The sequence below is a fragment of the Gorilla gorilla genome, chromosome X, assembly GCF_029281585.2.
Source record: "Gorilla gorilla gorilla isolate KB3781 chromosome X, NHGRI_mGorGor1-v2.1_pri, whole genome shotgun sequence".
Taxonomy (NCBI): Eukaryota; Metazoa; Chordata; class Mammalia; order Primates; family Hominidae; genus Gorilla; species Gorilla gorilla.
Genome location: NC_073247.2, coordinates 136363931 through 136386177, shown reverse-complemented (window position 1 = coordinate 136386177; position 22247 = coordinate 136363931). Strand labels below are relative to the sequence as shown.

At 36.1% G+C, this 22247-nt stretch overlaps 1 protein-coding gene across 5 annotated transcripts in view; it reads left to right on the top strand.

The window, feature by feature from the left end:
• TENM1 (teneurin transmembrane protein 1) overlaps positions 1-22247 on the top strand; it is an 831890-nt gene that overhangs the window by 491542 nt on the left and 318101 nt on the right. For all 5 annotated transcript variants that reach the window (XM_055376889.1, XM_055376891.1, XM_055376888.1 and 2 more), the window contains one exon: positions 13061-13299. In XM_055376889.1, coding sequence (XP_055232864.1) covers positions 13061-13299 — 239 coding nt within the window. The remainder of the gene's footprint in view (positions 1-13060; positions 13300-22247) is intronic.

The window sequence follows — 22247 nt, the reverse complement described above, 5'->3', positions numbered from 1 at the left end:
ATGATCTTCTAACCTTGCAAAGACAGCCATATCTATCTGTAAGATTTCTTTTCTTACTCTATTCCTTTCTCTTCTCTTATACTCTTCATTCTCCCTATGTTCACTTTTTGTCCTCTATTTCCTGCCTTACTTTAGACCTGCACTATTTGGGGGCATGTCTTAGCTCTTCTGATATTGTTCTTTGCAAAAAGCTTACAAGGACACAGAAACCTGAAAGAAAAATGGCCCATTTGGAGATGCACATAACATAGGATGGCTAGAAGTATAGAGGGCATTGTAGACAATAGCAGTAGTGAGGCTGACAGGCCTGCAGAGGCCAGGTCATGACGGACCTTATAAAAGTAGTACACCTTCATTTCAAAAATAGAAAGGACATGGATAATCACCAAGAAAAATAACTACAACTTCCATCATCCAAAGATACTTACTATTAAGATTTCCTTTCGTTTTCTTCTAGATCAGATGTCTGTGGAATGGGGATTTGGGGTTGTATTTTGCTTTTGGTTTTTTGTGGGAGGGGACAGCACATAATTGTGGTTGTACTATATACATGAACTCTGTTTCTTGCTCAATATGGAAAATTATCTAGTTACTGGGAGCAGAAAACCTGTAAAACTAAATTAAACTTTTTAAAGGTTTTTTTTTAAGATGGAGAGTAATCTCACAGTGAAAGAAAAGCACAGTAAGTACAGCCAGGCCTAATGAAAGATGAAACTCTCTCCATCATTCTATTTCTTTCTGGGACCAGATGATGTCTCATCTTTTCTTCTCTCTAGAGATATGCTCCATTCTCAAGCTTCACTCTAGATGGGATTTCTTTGTCTGTTCCCCTATAATGTTGTAACTCCAGCTCTGGCTCAACATGACCTTGCATCTTGGCTTCCCCAGTTGTGTGTCTATGTCTAGATTTCTGAGTGAGAAAGAGAGAATACAATTGCCTCTAAGTTTGGTTATCCAATTCTGGTCCAATTAACTATGGCTGCAGGCAGTGGGGAGTGGGCATAGGGGGATCATGGATGTCCTGTCTAGGTCTCTGTGCTGAGAGACAATGATCTACATATCTAATATGCTTATGTGGTTACCAATTCTTTGGATTTTCTGACTGCATAATATTCCATGGAATGAATGTGTTACCAGTAGAAGAGATCTGAGTTACCCTGACCAGCAGCATATCCATATGGGTCCATAGCAACTTCAGTCCCTGCCTCCTCAGAAGAAAGAATTTAACTGAGGGGCATAAAGCAGAAAAAGAGACTGAGGCAAGTTTCAGAGCAGGAGTGGAAGTTTATTTTAAAAGTCTTCAGAACGGAAAGAAAGGAAAATTTGCTTGGAGGAGACTCAAGGGGGCACCTGAAGGTCCAAGGGAGAAAAGAGAGCAAAAAAAGAGGTGCCTTTAACTTTGATCCTAGGGCTTTATAGGCTCGTCTCTCCCATGATTCTACCCTTAAGGTGGGCTTCCTGCATACTCAGTGCGTTCCTTACCATTTGGAATTGAGCACGCACAGTGTGTTTAGGGAGTTATACACATGCCCATCTGAGGCTTTCTTTCCTTTTCCAGTGGCGTGTACCCGGAAGATCATACTTCGCTATTTTTGTCTCTTGATGTGCATGTCCAGGAAGTTGCTTCTCCTTGGGGCCTACATTCAATTAACATTTTGATGTTAACAGGTGTGGACTATCAGGAAATGGCACCGGCTGCCAATTTGTCACTGTTTGAAAGGCAATGCAATAATTGCTGAACCATCAATGGACATTTCTAGTGGGTGATAGGGAGAGCCCTCTCCTGCCCCACTCATGCCTATTTACCTGTAACAATTGTACTAGGCTCCTTCCATATTTGGGTCTGCTTTTTTCTAGCCAGTGGATGAGGAAGGAGATTGGGGATCATGGGTGGAAAGTTTTAGGGGTCAAGCCTTGAAGTGTCAAACATCACTTTTGCTCACACTTTACGTTTCATTAGCCAGAACTCAGTCGCAGGACCACACCTAACAAAAATGGTGGTTGGGAAATTGTAGTCTATTTGTGTGCCCAGGAAGAGAGGAGAACATGGATGTTGGTGAGAAGCAGTCTCTGCTTCTGGCTGTTTTATTTTGAGGCTATTTCAAAGGACATTCATGTGTTTTGCCAGCTTGTTCTTTAGAGAAGAAAAATGTTATGCTGGATAGATTAAGGGACTGATTTGATTTGAGTGGCATTTCTTATGTTATTTTATGACATTATAAAATATTCTTACCTTTAATGTACATGTATGAATAAGTCTTTCAAAGAAATAAAAGCTGATAAAAGCCAAATGTTGATCAAGATCGTTCAAAAGTTGCATTAGCATAATGATCTAGATTTTCAACCTGAAGTGTTTAGTGAGAAACTCTTAGGCTCTGTCCTTCTTGTACTTCTTTGTAATTAATTTGAAACTTTTTTTTATATAAGATGTCCTTATTGAGGTACATTATAACTCAATAAAAATAAATGATACAGAAAAGTATACCATGTCAACTGGCTCATAAAATAAACCAGGAAAATACATGTCTGTGGAAAATGAAGATGAATGGGAGTCTGAGGCAGGAGAAACGCTTGAACCCGGGAGGTGGAGGTTGCAGTGAGCCAAGATCACGCCATTGCACCCAGCCTGGGCAACAAGAGTGAAAACTGTGTCTCAAAAAGAAAGAAAGAAGAAAGGAAAGAAAAGAAAAGGAAAAAAAAGAAAAGATGAAAAAAGAGGTAATAAAAGTGTATAATACTCTGCCCACTACCCCCTCCTGTATAAAGAAAAGAATAACCATAATAATCCAAGTAACCACTGAAGATCAATTTTATAAAATCATCAGTTTCTCTGTTGAGTAAAATTGGGAACTGACTTTCAGCAAAGGGAAATGTAATTGAGTTTCTTTACAAAACGAAGAGTTTTTTTTTTTAAGTCCTAGGAAATTTAGAGTCTGATTTACTTTTAAATGTATAGTCACAAGTATTTCCTGCGTCACCTGTTTGTTCCCATTTTGATTAGTCTCTGTTAGGGAATGAACTACTGAAAACTATAGGGTGGCATTCCATTATTCCTCCATAGGGAAAATGTATAAAATTGTAAGAGGATTGATAAGCTCACCTACCAATAGCTTTCCACATTATTTTGTAGTTTGAAAGGATTATAGCTTCCACACCATTATCTCAAAACCTAAATTAGTATTAAATATAAAGAGAATGAAAATATGATAAGCTTACTTATCTAAGTAAATAATTTTTATACATTGGCCTGAGCCTTTTAATACAGGAACATTTGCATTAATAGAAAATATTAATTTGGTATTTACTCTTCAACTGATATAGAGTTTTTTGATATCAAATTTTAAATTAAAGTTGGGTTAACAGAACATAGATCTAACTTGGAGAAGGAGAATGAAAGGGTGACTTGAAAGGGCATTATTATGAAGAGAAGCATTAATTATTTATTTTAATTAGTTTTGAGGTCTACTAAAGCAACTTGATCAAACATTGTAAAATATGTAGTATATTCTTTCTATACCATTTATGTATCTATCTCTTACTCCTACTTTCAATTTATCTCTAAACATCCTGTTACAGAATGTTGAATTTATATTTAGTTATATTTAATTTATATTTATGTTTATATTAATTGACATGGGAAAGTCCAGTACAGTACTGCATGAAACTTTTCTGATGTCCCCCACATTCTAAGCAGGGAGCCATGACAATTACCTCACTTTCACAATGATGATAAGTATGTGTCCTCCTGATATCATTTGATCATTTCTGTAATTTTAAGAGTTGAAAACAAATTCCATAAAAACATATTCAGTGAGATATGAAGTTTATATGTATTCATCTTTGAGAAGAGAAATATCAGATGATCAGGTGAATTAAGAAGATCATACTACCTCAATGATTAATATTATGAGTGATATTGTAGGCATGGATTTTAAAATATTATTGAGTGCCTGCTGTTTATTATGCACCATTTTAAGCACTGAAGATACAGTAATAAATAAGATAGGCATTTGTACTTTCACGTAGCTTGCATTCTAGCAATCAACAAAACTGAAGTTGATTCCCAACTCTGCCTTTTACCAATTGTGTAACCTGTTGAAATGTATCTAATCCTATTATCTGATCCACAGCCTCCTCACCTATGAAATGCAGATAATATCATCTACCTTATAGGATTATGGTGAGGATTCAGTGAGAAAAAGCACATAAAGTACTTTAGCAGAGTACCTGGCACATAATAGATGTTCAGTAAATGGACAATGATGTTGCCATTATCATTAACAGCAATTATCTTTAAATTATTAGTATATTTATTAATAGTAATTCTTTCATGACTAAAATATCTCACAAGAAGACATGAAATGTGAATCAACTATTTCTTTGATTTATTTATTTTAGATTATGTGAAAATGAAATGAGAGCGTATAGTTGTTTTTACATTCAACAAGCCAAGAAATATTTGCCCGCAAATAGAACACTTACCTTAGACTACCCAACCTTTGTTCCTTCTGCATAGTGATTCAAGACCCATTTAGAAGAAGCAAAGGCATCATACAAATCAATATGTATTCATCGAGTACCTCTGAAGTAAGAGACAATGTACCTAGAAATTAAGACTGTTTCCTGTCCTCAAGGAATATGCAATCCAGAGATAGTTGATCAGATAGGGCAGATATTGCTTCTGAATAAAAGAGGAGAAGGGATGATAACCACTGAAAGGTTTAAAAAGGATCTCTTGGCTGGGCATGGTGGCTCACGCCTGTAATCCCAGCACTTTGGGAGGCCGAAGCAGGCAGATCACCTGAGGGTGGGAGTTCGAGAACAGCCTGACCAACATGGAGAAACCCCATCTCCACCAAAAATACAAAATTAGCCGGGCATGATGCCACATGCCTGTAATCCCAGCTACTGGGGAGGCCGAGACAGGAGAATTGCTTGAACCCAGGAGGCGGAGGTTGCAGTGAGCCGAGATCACGCCACTACACTCCAGCCTGGGCAACAAGAGCGAAACTCCATCTCAAAAAAAAAAATTTTTTTTTGCAAATCACGATAGTAACGATCTAGACTACAGAGTATTTCTACTTGAGAATATATTATAGAACTAAGACTTAAGCCTAGGAAAATTAAAGCTTAGATAGGTATCCAGAAATTCATTTAAAAGCTCTTAAAATTATGAACGATGTGGACGGAGCATAGAATTTTTATCAACACTTGGCATCCGAGGTTTAGAAGCAATATGTGGACAGAGGTGGCTTAGTATTTGGAAGAAAGAATCACAGGGCAAATAAAATGAAATTCTCCTTTATATAGTTGTTAGTAGAGATGTTGAGGTTGATATCTTTGCCAGTAATGACTCTTTTCCACAAAACAACTCTAAGTATTCTTGTTAGAGAAGAAAATGGGGCTGACCCAGCCTGGCATTTTCTTGTGTTTTTTTGGAGGCATGAGAATAAATACCTGTGAATAGCCATTTAAGCAAAAGTGATATACAAATGCCAAAAAGCATATGAAAAGATGTTCAAGGGCGGGTGCGGTGTCTCACGCCTGTCATCCCAACACTTTGGGAGGCCGAGGTGGGCAGATTACTTGAGGTCAGGAGTTCAAGACCACCCTGGCCAACATGGTGAAACCCCGTCTCTACTAAAAATACAAAAAATAGCTGGGCATGGTGGCAAGCGCCTGTAGTCCCAGCTACTCAGGAGTCTGAAGCAGGAGAATCACCTGAACCTGGGAGGCAGAGGTTGCAGTGAACCGAGATTGTGCCACTGCACTCCAGCCTGGGCGACAGAACAAAACTCTGTCTCCAAAAAAAAAAAAAAAAAAAAAAAAGAAAAGAAAAGATTTTCAAAATCCCTATTCATCAGAGACATGCAAATCAAAACCACAATGAGATATCACCTCACACCCATTAGAATCATTACTATTTAAAAAAAAGAAGAAGAAGGAAAATTACAAGTATTGGTGAGGATGTGGAGAAGTTGGAACCCGTGTACATGGTTGGTGGCGTTGTAAAGCAGAAACCGCTATGGAAAACAGTATGGAAGTTCCTCCAAAAAGTAAAAATAGAACTACTGTATGATCCAGCAATCCTACTTCTAGGTATTTATCCAAAAGCAATGAAAGCAGATCTCAAAGAGATATTTGCACACCTTCTATGATGTTTACAGAAGCACTATTCACAATAGCCAACAGGTGGAAGCAACCTAAGTGTCCATCAGTGGATGAATAGATAAACAAAATATGGTACATACATACAAAAGAATATTATTTGGCCTAAAAATGAGGGAAATCCTGTCAAATGCTACAACATGGATGAACTTGGAGGACATTATGTTAAGTGAAATAAATCACAAAAACACAAATACTGTATGATTCCCCTTATATGAAGTATGTAAAGTAGTCAAAATCATAGAAACAAATTGGAGAATGGTGGTTGCTTGGAAGAGGATGGAAAGAATAATTGTTTAATGGGGATATAGTGTTTCAGATTTGCAAGGTGTAAAAGTTCCAGAGATCTGTTCTATAACCATGTCAATAATACTTAACATTACTGAACTATACACTAAAAAAATTGAACATGCGAAATTTTATGCCATATGCTTTTTATCACAATAAAAATTCATTTTATAATTTGTTTTTTTAAAAAAAATACCTAAATTCTACTATGCTATCCAAATATGGTTTGGTCCTATTAACTTCTAGTCTTCTTGTTTTTAAAAACCCAACCTCAGCTTCTACTGGAAGCAAGTTGAATTCCTTCTTCTGGGTACAAAAATGAGTCAGATGCTTATAGCTAAGGGAATATAGGTTTAGATATGCGTCTCATAAGAATGTTTACAAGATGTAAAAGAAAAAATCATTGGTTATTTCTGCATCTGTTGTTAGAAGGTCATAGATTTCTGTCTATTTCCTATAGAATTTTAAGTGCCACATTAAACCACATTATTTAGTGCTAGCAGATACCCTCAGAATTATGTAGTATGAGGGATTTAAAAATAGAGAGCACATTTTCCCCTTTTTTATAGATGATTTTAAAATCCTTACAGGGGCATTTATTATATTCCCATTTACCACCACTGGGTCTCATCATTCTTGAAGATTTTTATTTTAATTTCTTTATATGCCCATTTCCTTTTGGTAATATCTTGCCTTTCCTTTTTAAATTTGAACTTGAATATTAAAACAGATGCAAAGAAGAGTACTACTTACACATAAACTCTTGAACTGCATTTTTATCATTTGCTCTGTGGAAAAAAACCCAATTGTATGAAATTGATAGCAACATTTTAGTATATCCTCAGGTCCCCAGGGAAAAGCAATGTGCTTAGACAGGTGATCTGATTTTATGAGCACATAGCTAACATCTAGCACTGAGCATTTGTCTTTCTGCTCCTGCTTCTTTCAGGGACTATGAAAACACATTTAGGCACTAGTTTGACTTTCCAACAATGGACTGCAGAGCCTATGACAAAACACGTCATTTGCATTGCTCTTTTTCATGGTTCACAACAAAGTATAGATCACTTTCAGCATAGAATCTTAATTTGAGTTTGGTAATAAGAAAACAAGAACCTTAGTACATGAACTCATTTTATTATCTACCCTCATTGAGAACCGTGATTTGGATTCCACTCAAATAAAAATTAGTTTAAATGTTGTTCTGCTGCAACTGTTGAATTTATTCATTATGCTATAATATTTTACTTATGAAACTGCATTTGGAAATCCTTTGGTGTACATCAGGATGAAATTACAGGGCTCAGGGATATTGATTATTCTTGTAATTGCCGTCATAATAGCCAACAATTCTCTGTCTTTTTTTTTCCTTCCTTCCACCTCTTAATATTATACCAAACCAAATCAATATCCAACATATTGGAACACTTACATTGTCTCAAAAGTCCAATTATTCTCCTTCATAAATATGCAAAAGATTGAAGATTTTATCCCCAAACATTAAGTAAAGGAACCTCATTCTGCTGGGTTTCTCCTTTATCCCATAGGACCATATCAGAGTGTTGCTGCATCAAATCCGTAATATGTGACATTTTGTCGCCTCCAAAGTAACCACAGGGCAGGAGTGGGGAGGTAGGGAGGCTACATCCCTACGCTGCCTATATAGTGCTACACTTCTTGCTCCCTAGTAAATGAAATGGTCAAAGGGGAAAAAAACAGTCTGGGAGAGTTAAGCAGACATTAAAAAAGAAATTCATCTTTTTATGGTGCGGAGGAGGTTATTTATTTAAAAGCCTTAAAGTAACAGCACAATCAAATGAAAAGAGGACAACTAAGAGTCACTTATTCATTAAAATATACTTAATCTTATTATGATTTTTATATTATTTCTTCATTCTGGGGATAAATTAGGTGCCTTTAGAAGCAGTAGTAACTCTTTTAGGTTTTCATCAACTAAAGGGTAGTTTCTTTGTAATGCTTACCCATTCATCCAAAATAGTTAAGACAGTCTTTAAAATTTACTAGAAGAACATTTGACATACAGAAGAATAGATGTGTATTCTGTAGTGCTGTTTGAACAGATAGTATTTGTTGGGCCCAGGTCAGTTAACCCAGATGATTAGAACCTGATGCTAATCTGGTGAAGACTGTGGTTGTCAAGTAGCATGGGGTAATGTAAATACACTATTTTGGAAGCCCCAGATTTCAGTTTCATCCTATGCCTATTAGCTAGCTATGTTATTTTTAAGTAAGAAAGTTTCATTCTCTTGGCCTCAGTTTCCCTAACGTCAAAATGAGAGGGATGGGCTACTAGATGATTTCTGCGGGTCCCTTCCAACTCTGTGATTCTGTAGCCATCATTCTCACATTCTTGTTATTAGTCAGAAAAGGAACGTAATAGTGTGGCTCAATTAAACATCATCCTCATGCCAAATTCAACACAAAGCATCCTTATTCTATGCCTCAATAGGCCTGTATTCCCATCACAAACAATACACTATGTTATAGTATATTGTTTAAGAGCAGTGGCTCTGCAGCCAGACTGCCTGGGTTTGAAACTCAGTTTAATCAATTACTAGCTGTGGGGCCATGGAAAAGTGACTTAACCTCTCTGTGCTTAGATCGTCTCATCTGTAAAATAGAGATATCGACTGTAATGAAGTTGTTATGAAGATTAAATAATATAATACTTTGTGAAGTATTTAGAGCAATGCCTGTCAAAAATAATCACTCAAATGTTATCTCTTACTAACATTATTATAATAATTACTATTATCACTGCTCTACTCCTACTAAACCTCTTTGGGTCTCAGTTCAGTCATCTAGAAGATTAGGATAATAGTATCAACTTCACAGACATATAAGGATCAAAATTGGAGACAAAGTGCCTAACTTGGAGCCTGGCCCATCTAGGCGCTCAATAAATCACGTTAACTTAAATGAAACCAACTATTCCTGTGGTTGGTGTTATCCTGTAAATGTTTTCCACTCCCTAATACTCATGAATCTTTTTTTTATCTTAGTTACAAAATCAATACAAGCTCAAGGCAGAAAAGTTCAGAAAATACCCCTACCATACAAAGGTAACATAAATTATTATTTTCCTGTGAACATATGTACTTTTTTTCCTTTAAAAATTGAATAATGTTGCCCATACTCTTTTGAAGCCTGCCTTTTTTTGCTTGGTAATATCTGTAAACACTTTTCCCAGTGAATAGACAGTCATTTGCCACACAATTTGTAATGATTGTGTAGTACTATATTATGTGTTTATAAAATAATTTAGTTAGTGAAATAGCAATTACTGGGCATTTAGATGTTTATTTTTTGCTATTATAAATAACATTGCAATGAATGGCTTCTTATATGCATTGTCATACACATCATTTCCTGAGGAAAAATTTCTATAGCCATAATTATTGCATCAAAGAATAGGCATTTTTAAAGTCATTTGATACATAATGCCAAATTGCCCTCCAGAAAGACCTGTGAATCTGTACTCCCCTCAGCAACCCAGTCCTTTAAAAAAATTTTAACCTCATGATACTGAAGCAAAATTCTCTGTTGTGGGTATTTTCCATTAACATTCATATAAGGTTTTTTTTATCCCTTTAAATACATATGCTTTTGTTCTTTAAATATGGAAGCTAGAAGTCAGTCTTAAAATAATGTTAGTAATTTATGCATTTGTGCACACATTACATGTACAAGGTGATGTTGGCTTTATGCTTAGTGAAATTTTTTGTTGTACATTAAAATGTAGCACTCGAATGTGTTTTGTTATTTTACTGCCCCAGGTAGTACGATAGACTGCTTAAGATTAAAGACTTTGGTCAAGGTGATGAATATGCTAATTATCCTGATCTGCTCACTCTACATGTATATGTATTGAAACAACACTATGTGATGCTGGTAGGCTGGGGGAAGTCCCCAAATGCTGGCGGGATCTTGGCCACAGCTGGTGTCCAGGCTCTTGACACTGTTGCAAGAATGAACTCAAAAGACAAGTTGGAAAATAGTGAAAGTATGGACATTTATTGCAAAGGGAAATGTACACACTCAAGAAAAGGGAGTATAAGTGTACTCAAGAGAGAATCACCCACAAGGGGGTTTGGAGCTGCTACCTTTTGGGGTTTGTTTATTCAAGGGGTAGAATATTCATGAAAATTCCTGTAAAAAGGTGGAGATTTATCGGAACTGTGGTGCCACCGATTTTTACACCAAACATGGGTATTTCTGGAACTGTCATGGTGCTGGTGGGTTGCGTGATTTAGTATGTTAATGAGGATATAATGAAGTCCAAGGTGAAACCTAGGTCAAATCCCGCACCATGTTGGGTCCAGTCAGTCTTAGCCAGCTTGGTCCAAATCCTGTTATTCAGGGTCTTAATAGCCCATAGCCTCTAATCATGTGAAACTGCTGCCTGGAATTTTTTTATTCTCCTGCAACCACACTATATTCCTGTCTCATATGTACCCCATAAATATGTACAATTGTCATATATGTCAATTGAAGATAAAAAAGAAAAGAAAAAAGTTTATAAAAAATGATTGGCCGGGCACAGTGGCTCATGCCTGTAATCCTAGCACTTTAGGAGGCTGAGGTAGGCAGATTGCCTGAGCTCAGGAGTTCAAGACCAGCCTGGGCAACATGGTGAAACCCCGTCTCTACTAAAATACAAAAAATTAGCCAGGCAGGGCGGCAGCCTGTGGTCTCAGCTACTTGGGAGGCTGAGGCAGGAGAATTGCTTGAACCCAGGAGGTGGAAGTTACAGTGAGCTGGAGTTACAGGCTGGAGTGCAGTGAGATCTGGAAGTTCCAGGCTGGAGTGCAGTGAATGAGATCGTGCCACTGCACTACAGCCTGGGTGACAGCGAGACTCCGTCCCAAAAAAAAAAAAAAAAAAGATTAAGGACTTTGGAACCCCAAATGACCTTGATTCTGATTCTGGCTCTGTCCTTCACTTGCTAGGTGAGTTTGGGCAAGTTGTTTAACCTCTTTTGGTCTCCATTTCTATAAACGCACAATGAGAATAATATAGACTATTTCATAAGAGTAAAGAGCAAAAGAGATACTAATGAGTGTTCAGCACAACACTTGGCACTTAGCAAGTATAAAAGTACTTTTATTTTATTTGTTGTATAAGTATAAAAGAAGTATATGCAATTTTATTTATTTATTTATTTGTTTTTGGCAACTCCTTCCATGTGAATACATTACTACTGTTTACAAAATGCCCATATTACAATAGTCATGAACACTCAACAATCATTCTTTAGTAATTCAAACATGACAGTAGCATGACTCCATTTGCATGAAGTTCTACAAGAGGCAAAACAAATGTATGGTGGCAAAAAAATGCAGAATAGTGGTTTTCTCTGGAAATAGAAATAGGGATTTACCTAGAAAAGACAGAAGAGAACTTCTTGTCTTGATGGGAATGGTATACATCTTGATAGGGGTTTGGGTTGCATAGGTGACAGCATTTGTCAAATCTCAGCAAATGTGCACATAAAACTGCACATTTTATTGTGCATAAATTTTACATTAAAATGTGTAAAACTATCAAACTAGCTAATAATATGTGAGTTAAAATATATGAAGGGAAGTGTACTGATGTATGCAACATACTTCAAAATGCTTAAAAACTAAAAACTGGCCGGGCACAGCGGCTCATGCCTGTAATCCCAGCACTTTGGGAGGCTAGGTGGGCGGATCACTAGGTCAAGAGATGGATACCATCCTGGCCGACATGGTGAAACCCCATCTCTACTAAAAGTACAAAAAGTAGCTGGGCGTGGTGGTGCGCACTGTAGTCCCAGCTACTCAGGAGGCTGAGGTAGAAGAATTGCTTGAACCTGGGAGACGGAGGTTGCAGTGAGCCGAGATCATGCCATTGCACTCCATCCTGGTGACAGAGCGAGATTCCATCTCAAAACAAAACCAACCAAACAAACAAACAGAAACAGAAACAAAACAAAACAAAAAACTAAAAACTGACAGATGGAGAGAAGAATGGAGAAATGAATAAGTATGTGACAAAGTGAGTTCAGTCAAATGCTAACTGTGGAATCTAGTTAGTGAGTATGTGGTTGTTTATTATAAAATTCTTTCAACTTCGCTGTACATTTGATAATTTTTATAATAAAATGTTGAATGAAAATATGGCTGTGAAGCTAGTCTCTAAAGTTTGGTAGTGAGGATAATCTCAAACACTGGTGTCTAGGCCATTCTAATGATCAAAATGCCTAATGATGCATCTCTGTTTTTGAATCAACTCTTGATGATCATATTTAATGAAAGGGAAGGGTGTAGTGTGTAACACCAAATGTGGAATGTTAGCACTCACTAGCCAGCAAATCAGGGAACACAAGGCCTGTTTCTTAAAGGTCTAGATGAAAAAAGAAAAAAAAAAAGACAAAGAAAAGAGAGAGAACAACAAGGGCAATTTAGAATTATCTCTTAGGTATATGAAAATGTTGCTGAGCTCCATCCAGTTCTCTTGAGCTTGGCTATAGCATGATTGTTTGAAATTAATGGAGTTTGTGTTTTTGTAGCAACTGGCTTTGGTTTTTATAGCCCAAACTTGTGTTTCCTTTTCACAGGCATTTCCTGTTCAAACATGGATCTGGTTCCTCTGCGATCTTCAGTGCAGCCAGTCAGAACTACCCTCTGACATCCAATACCGTGTACTCGCCCCCTCCCAGGCCTCTTCCTCGAAGCACCTTTTCCCGACCTGCCTTTACCTTTAACAAACCTTACAGGTGCTGCAACTGGAAGTGCACAGCATTGAGCGCCACTGCAATCACAGTGACTTTGGCCTTGTTACTAGCCTATGTGATCGGTAAGTCCTTTTTGTCATGCCTCAGTTTTGTTCTTAATCAAAGTCTTGTTTTGCTTGTGGTGGGAATGGGGGGTTTTTCTCTCGATTCTGGCATGTACACATTTGGACCTAGGCTTAGTATTATAACAAATTGATTTTCTTCTTTTTTTTTTCTTCCTAACCTTAAATACTGCTGAGGAGAGTAAGGAATGCTCTTTGAGAAGAAATATTTATACTACGAACACAGTCTTATTGATCGCAATTACTGTAGTTAACCATTTTCCCTTCAATTAAAAGGTTGTTATGGTTTTCCCATTAGAAGTCATAAGTACCAATCTACAATAGCTTCTTAAATTACAGTTAAACAATAATACTGCTACGGAATTTTCAGGTAGCAATTTCATTAAAGCCCCAGTTATTTGGAAGCTATCAGAAAATTCAGTACATAATTTCTTCCCAAGAATTCAGATTTTTACACTGTGACCAAAAAATGTATTCTTATTTCACTAGGTAAATGACTGCAAAATTGTGTGGTTACTATGTCTTGAAAAGTAAAGCAGAGAGCAGTTATAAGGTGCTCTTTCCACTTTTAGGAAAAATGTTGTTGTTCTTGAGTCACCCTGATTAAAGTCACCCTCATTTGGTAGCAAATTGTATTGATTTTTCTGGATGTCATTTTATTGTGACTGAATATTAATTTACTTTCTTGAGTGGTTCTGCAGTCTAGAATGTAAACTGACTTAAGAAATGTGAGTATTTTGTGGCAGCACTATTCCTAGAAGGAATAGAATGTCATTGTAGAAAACAAAGTCTATCCAAGTATATCCCTAGTAAATTATTTTCAGGTTTACCCCAGTTACCTATTTGAAGCAGATTTACCCACTAAGAGACAATGAATATGATTTTGAGTGGCAGATAAAAAGAGACTTAGACTTTCTTTAAGTAATAAAGTACATTTGGTTGATTCCCATTTATCTAAAATGAGAATAATCTAAAAGTTCACATAATGAGTTTGTGTGGGCATCGTAGACCAGTGGATGGTAAGTAAATAAACGGCTATATTTTTTAGGGAGGTCACCGATGATGTAAACAGTATAGGATCATAGCCTGCGCTGATGTTCATGATTCTCTCTTTTATATTTTCATCACACAAGCTGAATATATTTGAACAATGCTTCTATTTAACATGGATTATATTACCCTATAATATCAAAACTGTGTCTTTTATCTCAGACATTTCAGGATAACCCAACATGTGTGTTTATTTGGTTTGTGGTGACCTGTAATGAGAAATACTGCTGAAGGAATGGAGGCGAAGGATGAGAAAGTTCTACAACTCAAACATGATTTTCATATATCATTGAAAACAAGGAATAATATAAACAGTTTAAATACATTAGAGTCCCTTTAAAATGGTCTTGCTCAATTGAGATAAACTTTTATATGGGTTATTTTCTATTAACTTTTACTATATGGAGAGATAATGTTTTAGATACAAGGCCTAACCCTTGGTATAAACAAGCTCAAGTAATAGCGAGCTCTTTATTTAGGTTTATACCATGTTCAATACTAATTTTCTATTTAAATTTATTATTATGGCCACTCCCATATCAAAATTTTATTACATATTCTGAAACTTGTTTAATTCAGTTGTGTATTTATTCATTTCATCAGCAAAAGTGGAACATTTCAGTTATTTCAAGGACTGTCTTTTTTAATAGAATAAACAATGGCATATCAATTTGGCCTGGAAGTAAGACAGTATAGTTCAATAGTTATTAACACAGATTTCCCAGACCTCTGCCACTTATTAGGTATGTTTCCTTGGGCAAGTTACTTAACCTTTACAGGTCTCCATTTCCTCATCTGTAAAACAGGCTTAAAATCGTACCTATAGCATAGGATTGTTATAAGGATTAAATGAGTTAATATAAGTAAAGCACATGGAGTAGTGCCTGAAATATAGTAAGTAGCCTATAAATGTTAAATATTATCATTAATATTACCATTGTTACCATCATAATTATTATTCACGATTAAAATTCACTAGTTCCCAGAATTAACAATTTTGTTCATGGCTGTATCTCAGCACCAAGAACAGTGCCTGGCACATGTAAGCCCTTTCAGTAAAAGTTTGTTGGAAAAAAATGAATTATGCTAAGCTCTTTTCTTGTATTAGCTCATTTAATTCTCACAACAATCCTTAAGGATAGGTATCAATACATATGTATTTTATAAATGGAGAAACTGAGGCTCAACAAAGTTAAGAGGTCACATGGAGGCCACTTTTGAGATTAAGAGGGTGCCTTGCTAAGAAATAAGGATGCTGAGCTTCAAGCCAGAGCAGACTGACTCTTGAGTGCTAGGCCTTGCTGCTCTTCTAGCACTGAAGTAAACTTTATGACTTGTTTACTTCTCAGTCTACTGAATAAATCCACCAGATATTTTTTCTTATTAAATTACAAATTCAATTAGATATACCAAGTCATCTATTCCCATGGTGAGTGCCACTAAGATTGGTTGATTGGTAAGCAATATTTGTTGAAATCATTTACTGGGAGATTTTTTAGATGCAGAAATATCAGGCTAAATGCTGGCACAGTAACTTGAGTGGGTTCAATATGAGAAGATGTTTATGGCAAACACTGGAACTTTGCTCCTGGTTCTGTCATTAACTGGACATTATGTGACTGGATAAGTCAGTAAAAATCTCTCTTGATTTATCCCATCTGTGCCATATTGGTGACCACCTCAGAAGGATAGAGTAAAAATTCATAAATAGGCATTCAGGTGAAAGATGGCACATAAGAGCTGTAATATACAAGATGATTTTTAAATGGCTTTCTGTGGTTGAAATAAAAAAGTATTATATTTCAAAATATGAAACCATTTCATTCTCGACTGTTGCTGAGTCTGTAAGTCATCATTTTTTTCAATCCCCATTTGCAGTTGCTGTATAACCCAAGTAAAATCTTTCACTGAAACTACTTGCTGCTTCTGTTTCCCGTGCAAATTCCTTTCTGCTATTTCATTTTCCTCTATTATCCATTATACATAACCTTTAGATACTAATGGCTGTATGCTGTGCTGCCCTCAATCCACTAGGGGAAATCGCATCGATATCAATGGGACATCAATAGTCATTCTGTGCATTATAGCTCTGTAAGTGGTCATTGGAAAACAGTGGAAATCCAGCACGTGAAAAGCCAGAGCTGGGTTGTTCAGCCAACCAGTCCTATCTCCACACCTACCCACTATACCTTTTGGATCAGGGAAAAAAATCATTCCTTTGAATAAGTTTTGAGTTCAAAAAAGTTGGTGAAGAGAGGCATGGAAAAATACTGATCATATGAAGATAGCATGGAATGGCTGTTGTCATCACTTCCTCATAAATCTGTAATATTTTCCATCTGAATCAAAAAGTATGTCCTTATGCTTCATCTTTTCTGATATTTTGGCATCAGTGATGTATCAGTGCCAGTCAGAAGCACATTTGCTTGAATTTACAAATAAGCCATATGAAGTAGTAGTCAGGAAGACAGATGACCATATGCAAGGTGTCAAGAGAAGGCGAGGTTAAGGTACTTCATCAATGGTTGTGAAGGGCACAAACACAGCTTCTCTGGCAATCGTTGATGTTTTGATCAAGTTTCTTCACAGTCAGCAGATTGTATAAGAGGCTACAGAATCTCACATGCGTAGAAACTCACATGAATACATTGTGCTTGGGGTCAAGTGCGCTGTTACATTGAATGAGCTGAAGAGTAGGGGTTTCTGGCTCTCGTACCCATTATCATTAGTTAATGACATGGATGATCCTTTTCCTTTGCCATGAGATTAGTAGCAATCCATACCACCTTCAGGGGATGCAGGTAGTATTCCAACTGTGCAGATGAAATAATTTCAGTCCATAAATCTTGTCATGACATACTATATAGCCTACATGTAGAAAGCTGACCACAATGGATATTAACAATATAGAACTAGAAGAGATAGAGTTTTGTACCCAGTTCTCTGATCCAAAGGTTAGAGATGAAACTATTCAAGAGGGCAAAGGGCCTTTTTCATGTTGCTCTCTGCAGCAAAATTCAATAACATAGATTCAAGTGCTTTTTTTGCCTCTTTGCACTGGCCCAAATTGCCCTATTTTGGGGGTTTACTACAGTGGAGTAAAAGAGTGCTGAAAATAATAGAATGAAAGGAGTGGTATGTGTTCATTTTGTCTGCCTCAAAAAGAAAGTGCAAATACCTCAATATACAGGGAAGAAATAAAGTGGACTGTGGCATGTTCTGACTTTGGAAAATTCAAGAATTTAGATTTTTTTTAACAGAGAGGATAGAAATGGAGTTTTTTCCCCATTAAATCTAAATATAAAAATGCTCCCTCACACTGTATTTGCTAAATGTAGATAAATATGCTTACCAAAGCCCAACTCTTTCACTTATAGTGCTAGCAACTTCATTAATCTTTCTTGTGCCTACATTTCCTCATCTATAAAATGGGAATGTTGATAATACTTTCTTCAAGGATTGTCTTTATAATTAAATGAGTTGAAGCTTGTAAAACACTCAGGACATTGCTTAGCACAGCTGAATAAAGATTAATGATACTTATTAGTGAAATAGAATTATTATGAAGATTATTTAGTTTGAGCTGGGGTAAGGATAATGAGGATATAATTCATCCTAACATGAACTGCTTTTGTTTCCCTTCTTTCCAAAGTCATCTAAAACAATTTTTCAGAGCATGAATGTCTGTCTCACAAGAATCCTCTAATGAGTTTGTTGTTTCCTTCTGCCTGGTCTGAAAGAGCTGTCACTTTGCCTTTATTTTACTAATATCCCTCTTCTATGATGTTTTGACCCTTCAAATGGTTTTGTATTTTTATCTGAAGGCCATATCTAGGTTGAAACACGTTTTCATTAAAATGCATTACAGCTTATAACATTCAAGAAATGACTCAGCATAAAATGCTAAAAAGCATTTCACATTATCCTATAGACCATTATCAATCCTTTTGCTGTCATGCTTAATACTTATTACTTCTTCCAATTCACTCTTATAGACCCAATCATGATAATACTGACAGTTTTTATATTAGCATTGACTTTTCCTCCTATTCATGAATCTACCAGCCTTCTAGCAATGTCTCTAAGCAGGGATCTGGAAAATGGTGGTATGACTTCAGTCTAATTACAAATCTGCTATCCATGCATTTATCAGAACCTTTCTTTAAAAAAGATTTATAGACTCTTCTTACATCACCTTTTGGTATAATATATTCCATAAGTTTTATCCCCACCATGTTAAGTGGCACTCTTGCCTGTCATAAATAAAAGTATAAATCCAATCCAAATTAAACATACTAAAATGACATGATGAATCCATGTCAGATAAAACTAATTTCTTGAATCAGAGTTAGGTCCTGTTGCTCAGACTAAGGGTGTCTTGGTGAAAGGCAAATACTGCACTTATTTTTTTTTCTTAGAACTCCAGAATGTATTTAAGACACAGAGTAAGAGAAATAATTTATTGGGTGAACAAGTAGTAGATACTAAATATATGTCTTGCATCAAGAGATTATTGTCTCAAGGAGAGGCAATCACTCTACTAAGTACTTCTCATACAGTACTTTCTTAGCCCGGCTAGGAAAATTAAAATAAGACTCTGTGAAATAGATAAAGATCTACTGGTAGGCATAATAAAGGGGGACTGGACAGGAGGTTAGTCATTTTGGAGTTTTGCCTGCTTAAGACATTTTAGAACAGTAAGAATCAATCATGCAAACTCAGACCAAAAAAAAAAAAATCTCTTAAGAAATCTATGACTTCACAGTAAATAACTTGAATTCTATTTCATAAAGAAGAAATTTAGCTCCTGTTTAACTCAGTTTCTCTCCACCCAAATTGTATATATAGTGCATACATAGATATGTGAATATTTTAGAGCCACATTGCATAAGTCGTTAAGCTATACTTACTCTGAAGTGAATAAGAATAAACTAAATTAGAGCAATGGCTTTTAAACAGATGGCAGGTTAACCCATTTTAAACTTCAGAAATATGACTAAATTTTTATCTAGAACAGCCAGAGTGGGGAGGGCCAGTATCACCAACAAAATATCTGATTTATCATAGTCAACACTAACAGGTGGCATCTTACAGGGTGGAGGCTTACCCATTTAGGGTTCAGCAATATTTGCTTCACAGAAAGGTTGAAAAGCATAATATGTTTAATAAATACAAATATATTGCAATACCTGGGGAAGCAAAAAAGGAAAGATACAGAAAGGTGGCAGGAAATGAAGACGGTAAGCAGGAGCTGATTATGGAAGGCGTTTTAAGCCATGGTAAGGACCTTGAAATTTATTCCAAGAACAAATGGAGAGTTTTTGTGGTTTTTCATTAGGGCAAGACAATTATTTACTCAGACTTACATTTAGAAAAATCACCCTAATGGCAGTATTGAAGTTGGGTTTGGCAGGCAGGACAATGGGTTTGTAAAATTGAAAACATGGAGATAAATTAGAAGACTATAATAGTAATACAGATTAGTGATAGTGAGAGCATAAACTTCTGGTAATGGAGAAGGAGGAGATGGAATGGAGAAATATTTAAATGATAAAACTCACTTGACTTAGTGACTAATAAGATGTATCAGGAGAGAACGTTGTTATCTGGCTTAGGGACTGGGTAGATGGTGATGCTATTAGTCAAGATAGATAGCAAATGGAAGGAAGAGGCTTAAGGATGAAAATGGACCTACAGGTAGAGATACCGAACATTATTAAATATTTGGTGCTGAAACTTTGGAGGTAACTACCTTTGAGGACACCAAAATCGTGGGAGTAGGAAGGAAAAAGGAGTATGAAGACTTGAACTCTGGGAAATACTGGTGTTCAAGAAGCCCAGGGAAAAGGAATCTGCTAAGCAGACTATGAAGAAACAACTAGAAAGATTGGAAGAAAACATTCTATGTTGAAGATAAAATAGTGGTTCTCAATGTGTGGTCTAGCAACCACTAGGAATTCCAAGACCTGTCAAAGCATCTATAAAGTAAAACTATTTTCATAATACCATAAAAGTGTTATTTATCTCTTTTACTGTAATTCTCTCAGGAGTGTACAGTGTAGTTTTTCAGAGACCACATGACATGTGAAATCACAAGAATTTGCATGCAAAAGTAGCTATGAGAGTCCACCTGTTTTTCATTAAGCCAAACATGAAAGAGATCTTCAAAAATGTAAAACAATGCCACTATTCTCACTAATTTTTTGGGTTTTGCAAAATACTGTATAATTATTTATTACAAAATGTGTCATTTATGTTAAAATGTAATGGTATCTATATATTCAATAAATTAATAAATACTTAAAAATTATCCATTTTAATTTCTAATATAGATATAACTCATGTCACCAAAAGCTCTTTGGCATCTTCAGTAATTTTTAAGGGCAATAAAGAAGTACTAAGACTAAGTCATTTGTTCATGGAAGGCTAGATTCTTGTCTAGGTATGATCCCACAAAGTAGTCTTTCCTGGGTAGACTTAAAAGCCCATTAACAAATTACACCAAAGTACAGATAGCATTTAAATAATAGCACTAGTTTGTATTGGATCCTCCATACAGGCAAGACCCACGTGGAATTTCAGATTACAGTGTAACTTCTCAGGAACCCCTTCCTTGGGGCTCCTACTCCTCTCTATGGGACAGTAATGAACAAATTAAGAGGCTCCAAGATGGCCCACTGTAATTTTCTACTCGTCAAAGCCTCATCAAAGCGTTGCCAGTCTAATTAACATAGACCTTATGTACTGTGTTGTAGTTAACTTCCAGGGCAATTGCTTAGTCAAGAGTTTCTAAGGAAGGGCCTCACAAATGTTTGATTATTGGGTTGGATGTGACAATGGGAAATTCTTAACAGGAAGAAAAGATATATGATCTGGCACTTTGAAAAGCACTCTTGCTTCTATTTCATTTAGCTCATATTAAAGGAGCTTTCCTGATCAAATGATCAGGGAACTGTAGGCTAGCATATATACATAGAATACCAGAGGAGGTGAATGAGCTCTCAGATAAACTAGCTGCGGCTCTGGTCAAAAATGAATAGAAATGTGATTTTTGACGGCAACCATTCTGTGCTACATAGACAAAGACTTCACTCTTTGGTAGTCATAGGTTTCATTAAATCAAATAGCCCATTATTCAACGTTCTTAATTCAGTTTTGCCCTTTGTTCACTTATGAATCTACATTTCCTTTGGTTTTGAACTTTAATTTTAATTAAGCATAGATATTAAATATGGCAAATAACAATAATGCAGTCTTTTATATATATCATATCCACAAATACTTTGCAGAATTAACTAATAAAATTATGGAGTTAAATGAAAATAATATTAAATAAAGAGAGCAGATAAAAGATTTTGGATTTTACTCATAACAAGCAGCTAAGCCAATACTAGTTGTACAATGCTTAAGAGAGAGAGGAGAGAGAGAGAGAGAGATACCGGCTGTCAAGAAACTAGGAACAAGTATATTGCACTATGAAAGAAAGTGGAAATTTTTGAAATGGAGTGGTTTTGTTAAAGATCATGTGCTACCTCCAGACATAGAAACCTATTGAACCCTAATCCTCTGAAGCTAACAAATAGTTCACTGGTTTTTGTACCACCTAGCAGAGAGTCAAGAAGGTTTTCTTTTTAAATGTCTGATTGTAGTGGTAAATCTAGCCTCAATCAGTCCATAAGTAGTTGAAGAATCAGATGACTTTTGAACCTACTTGAACTATTTGGCTCTTTGGAGGTGAAAGTTCTTATACCAGTGGGAAAATGTAAAGGACTGGAAATATTCAAGGCTACTCCAGGCTATAATAGCACATGCTCCAATATTATCTCATAGAATGTTGTAGAGATAGCACTACTTAAGATTTACCAACATAGGAGACTGTGGGAGTATTGAAAGCCAGA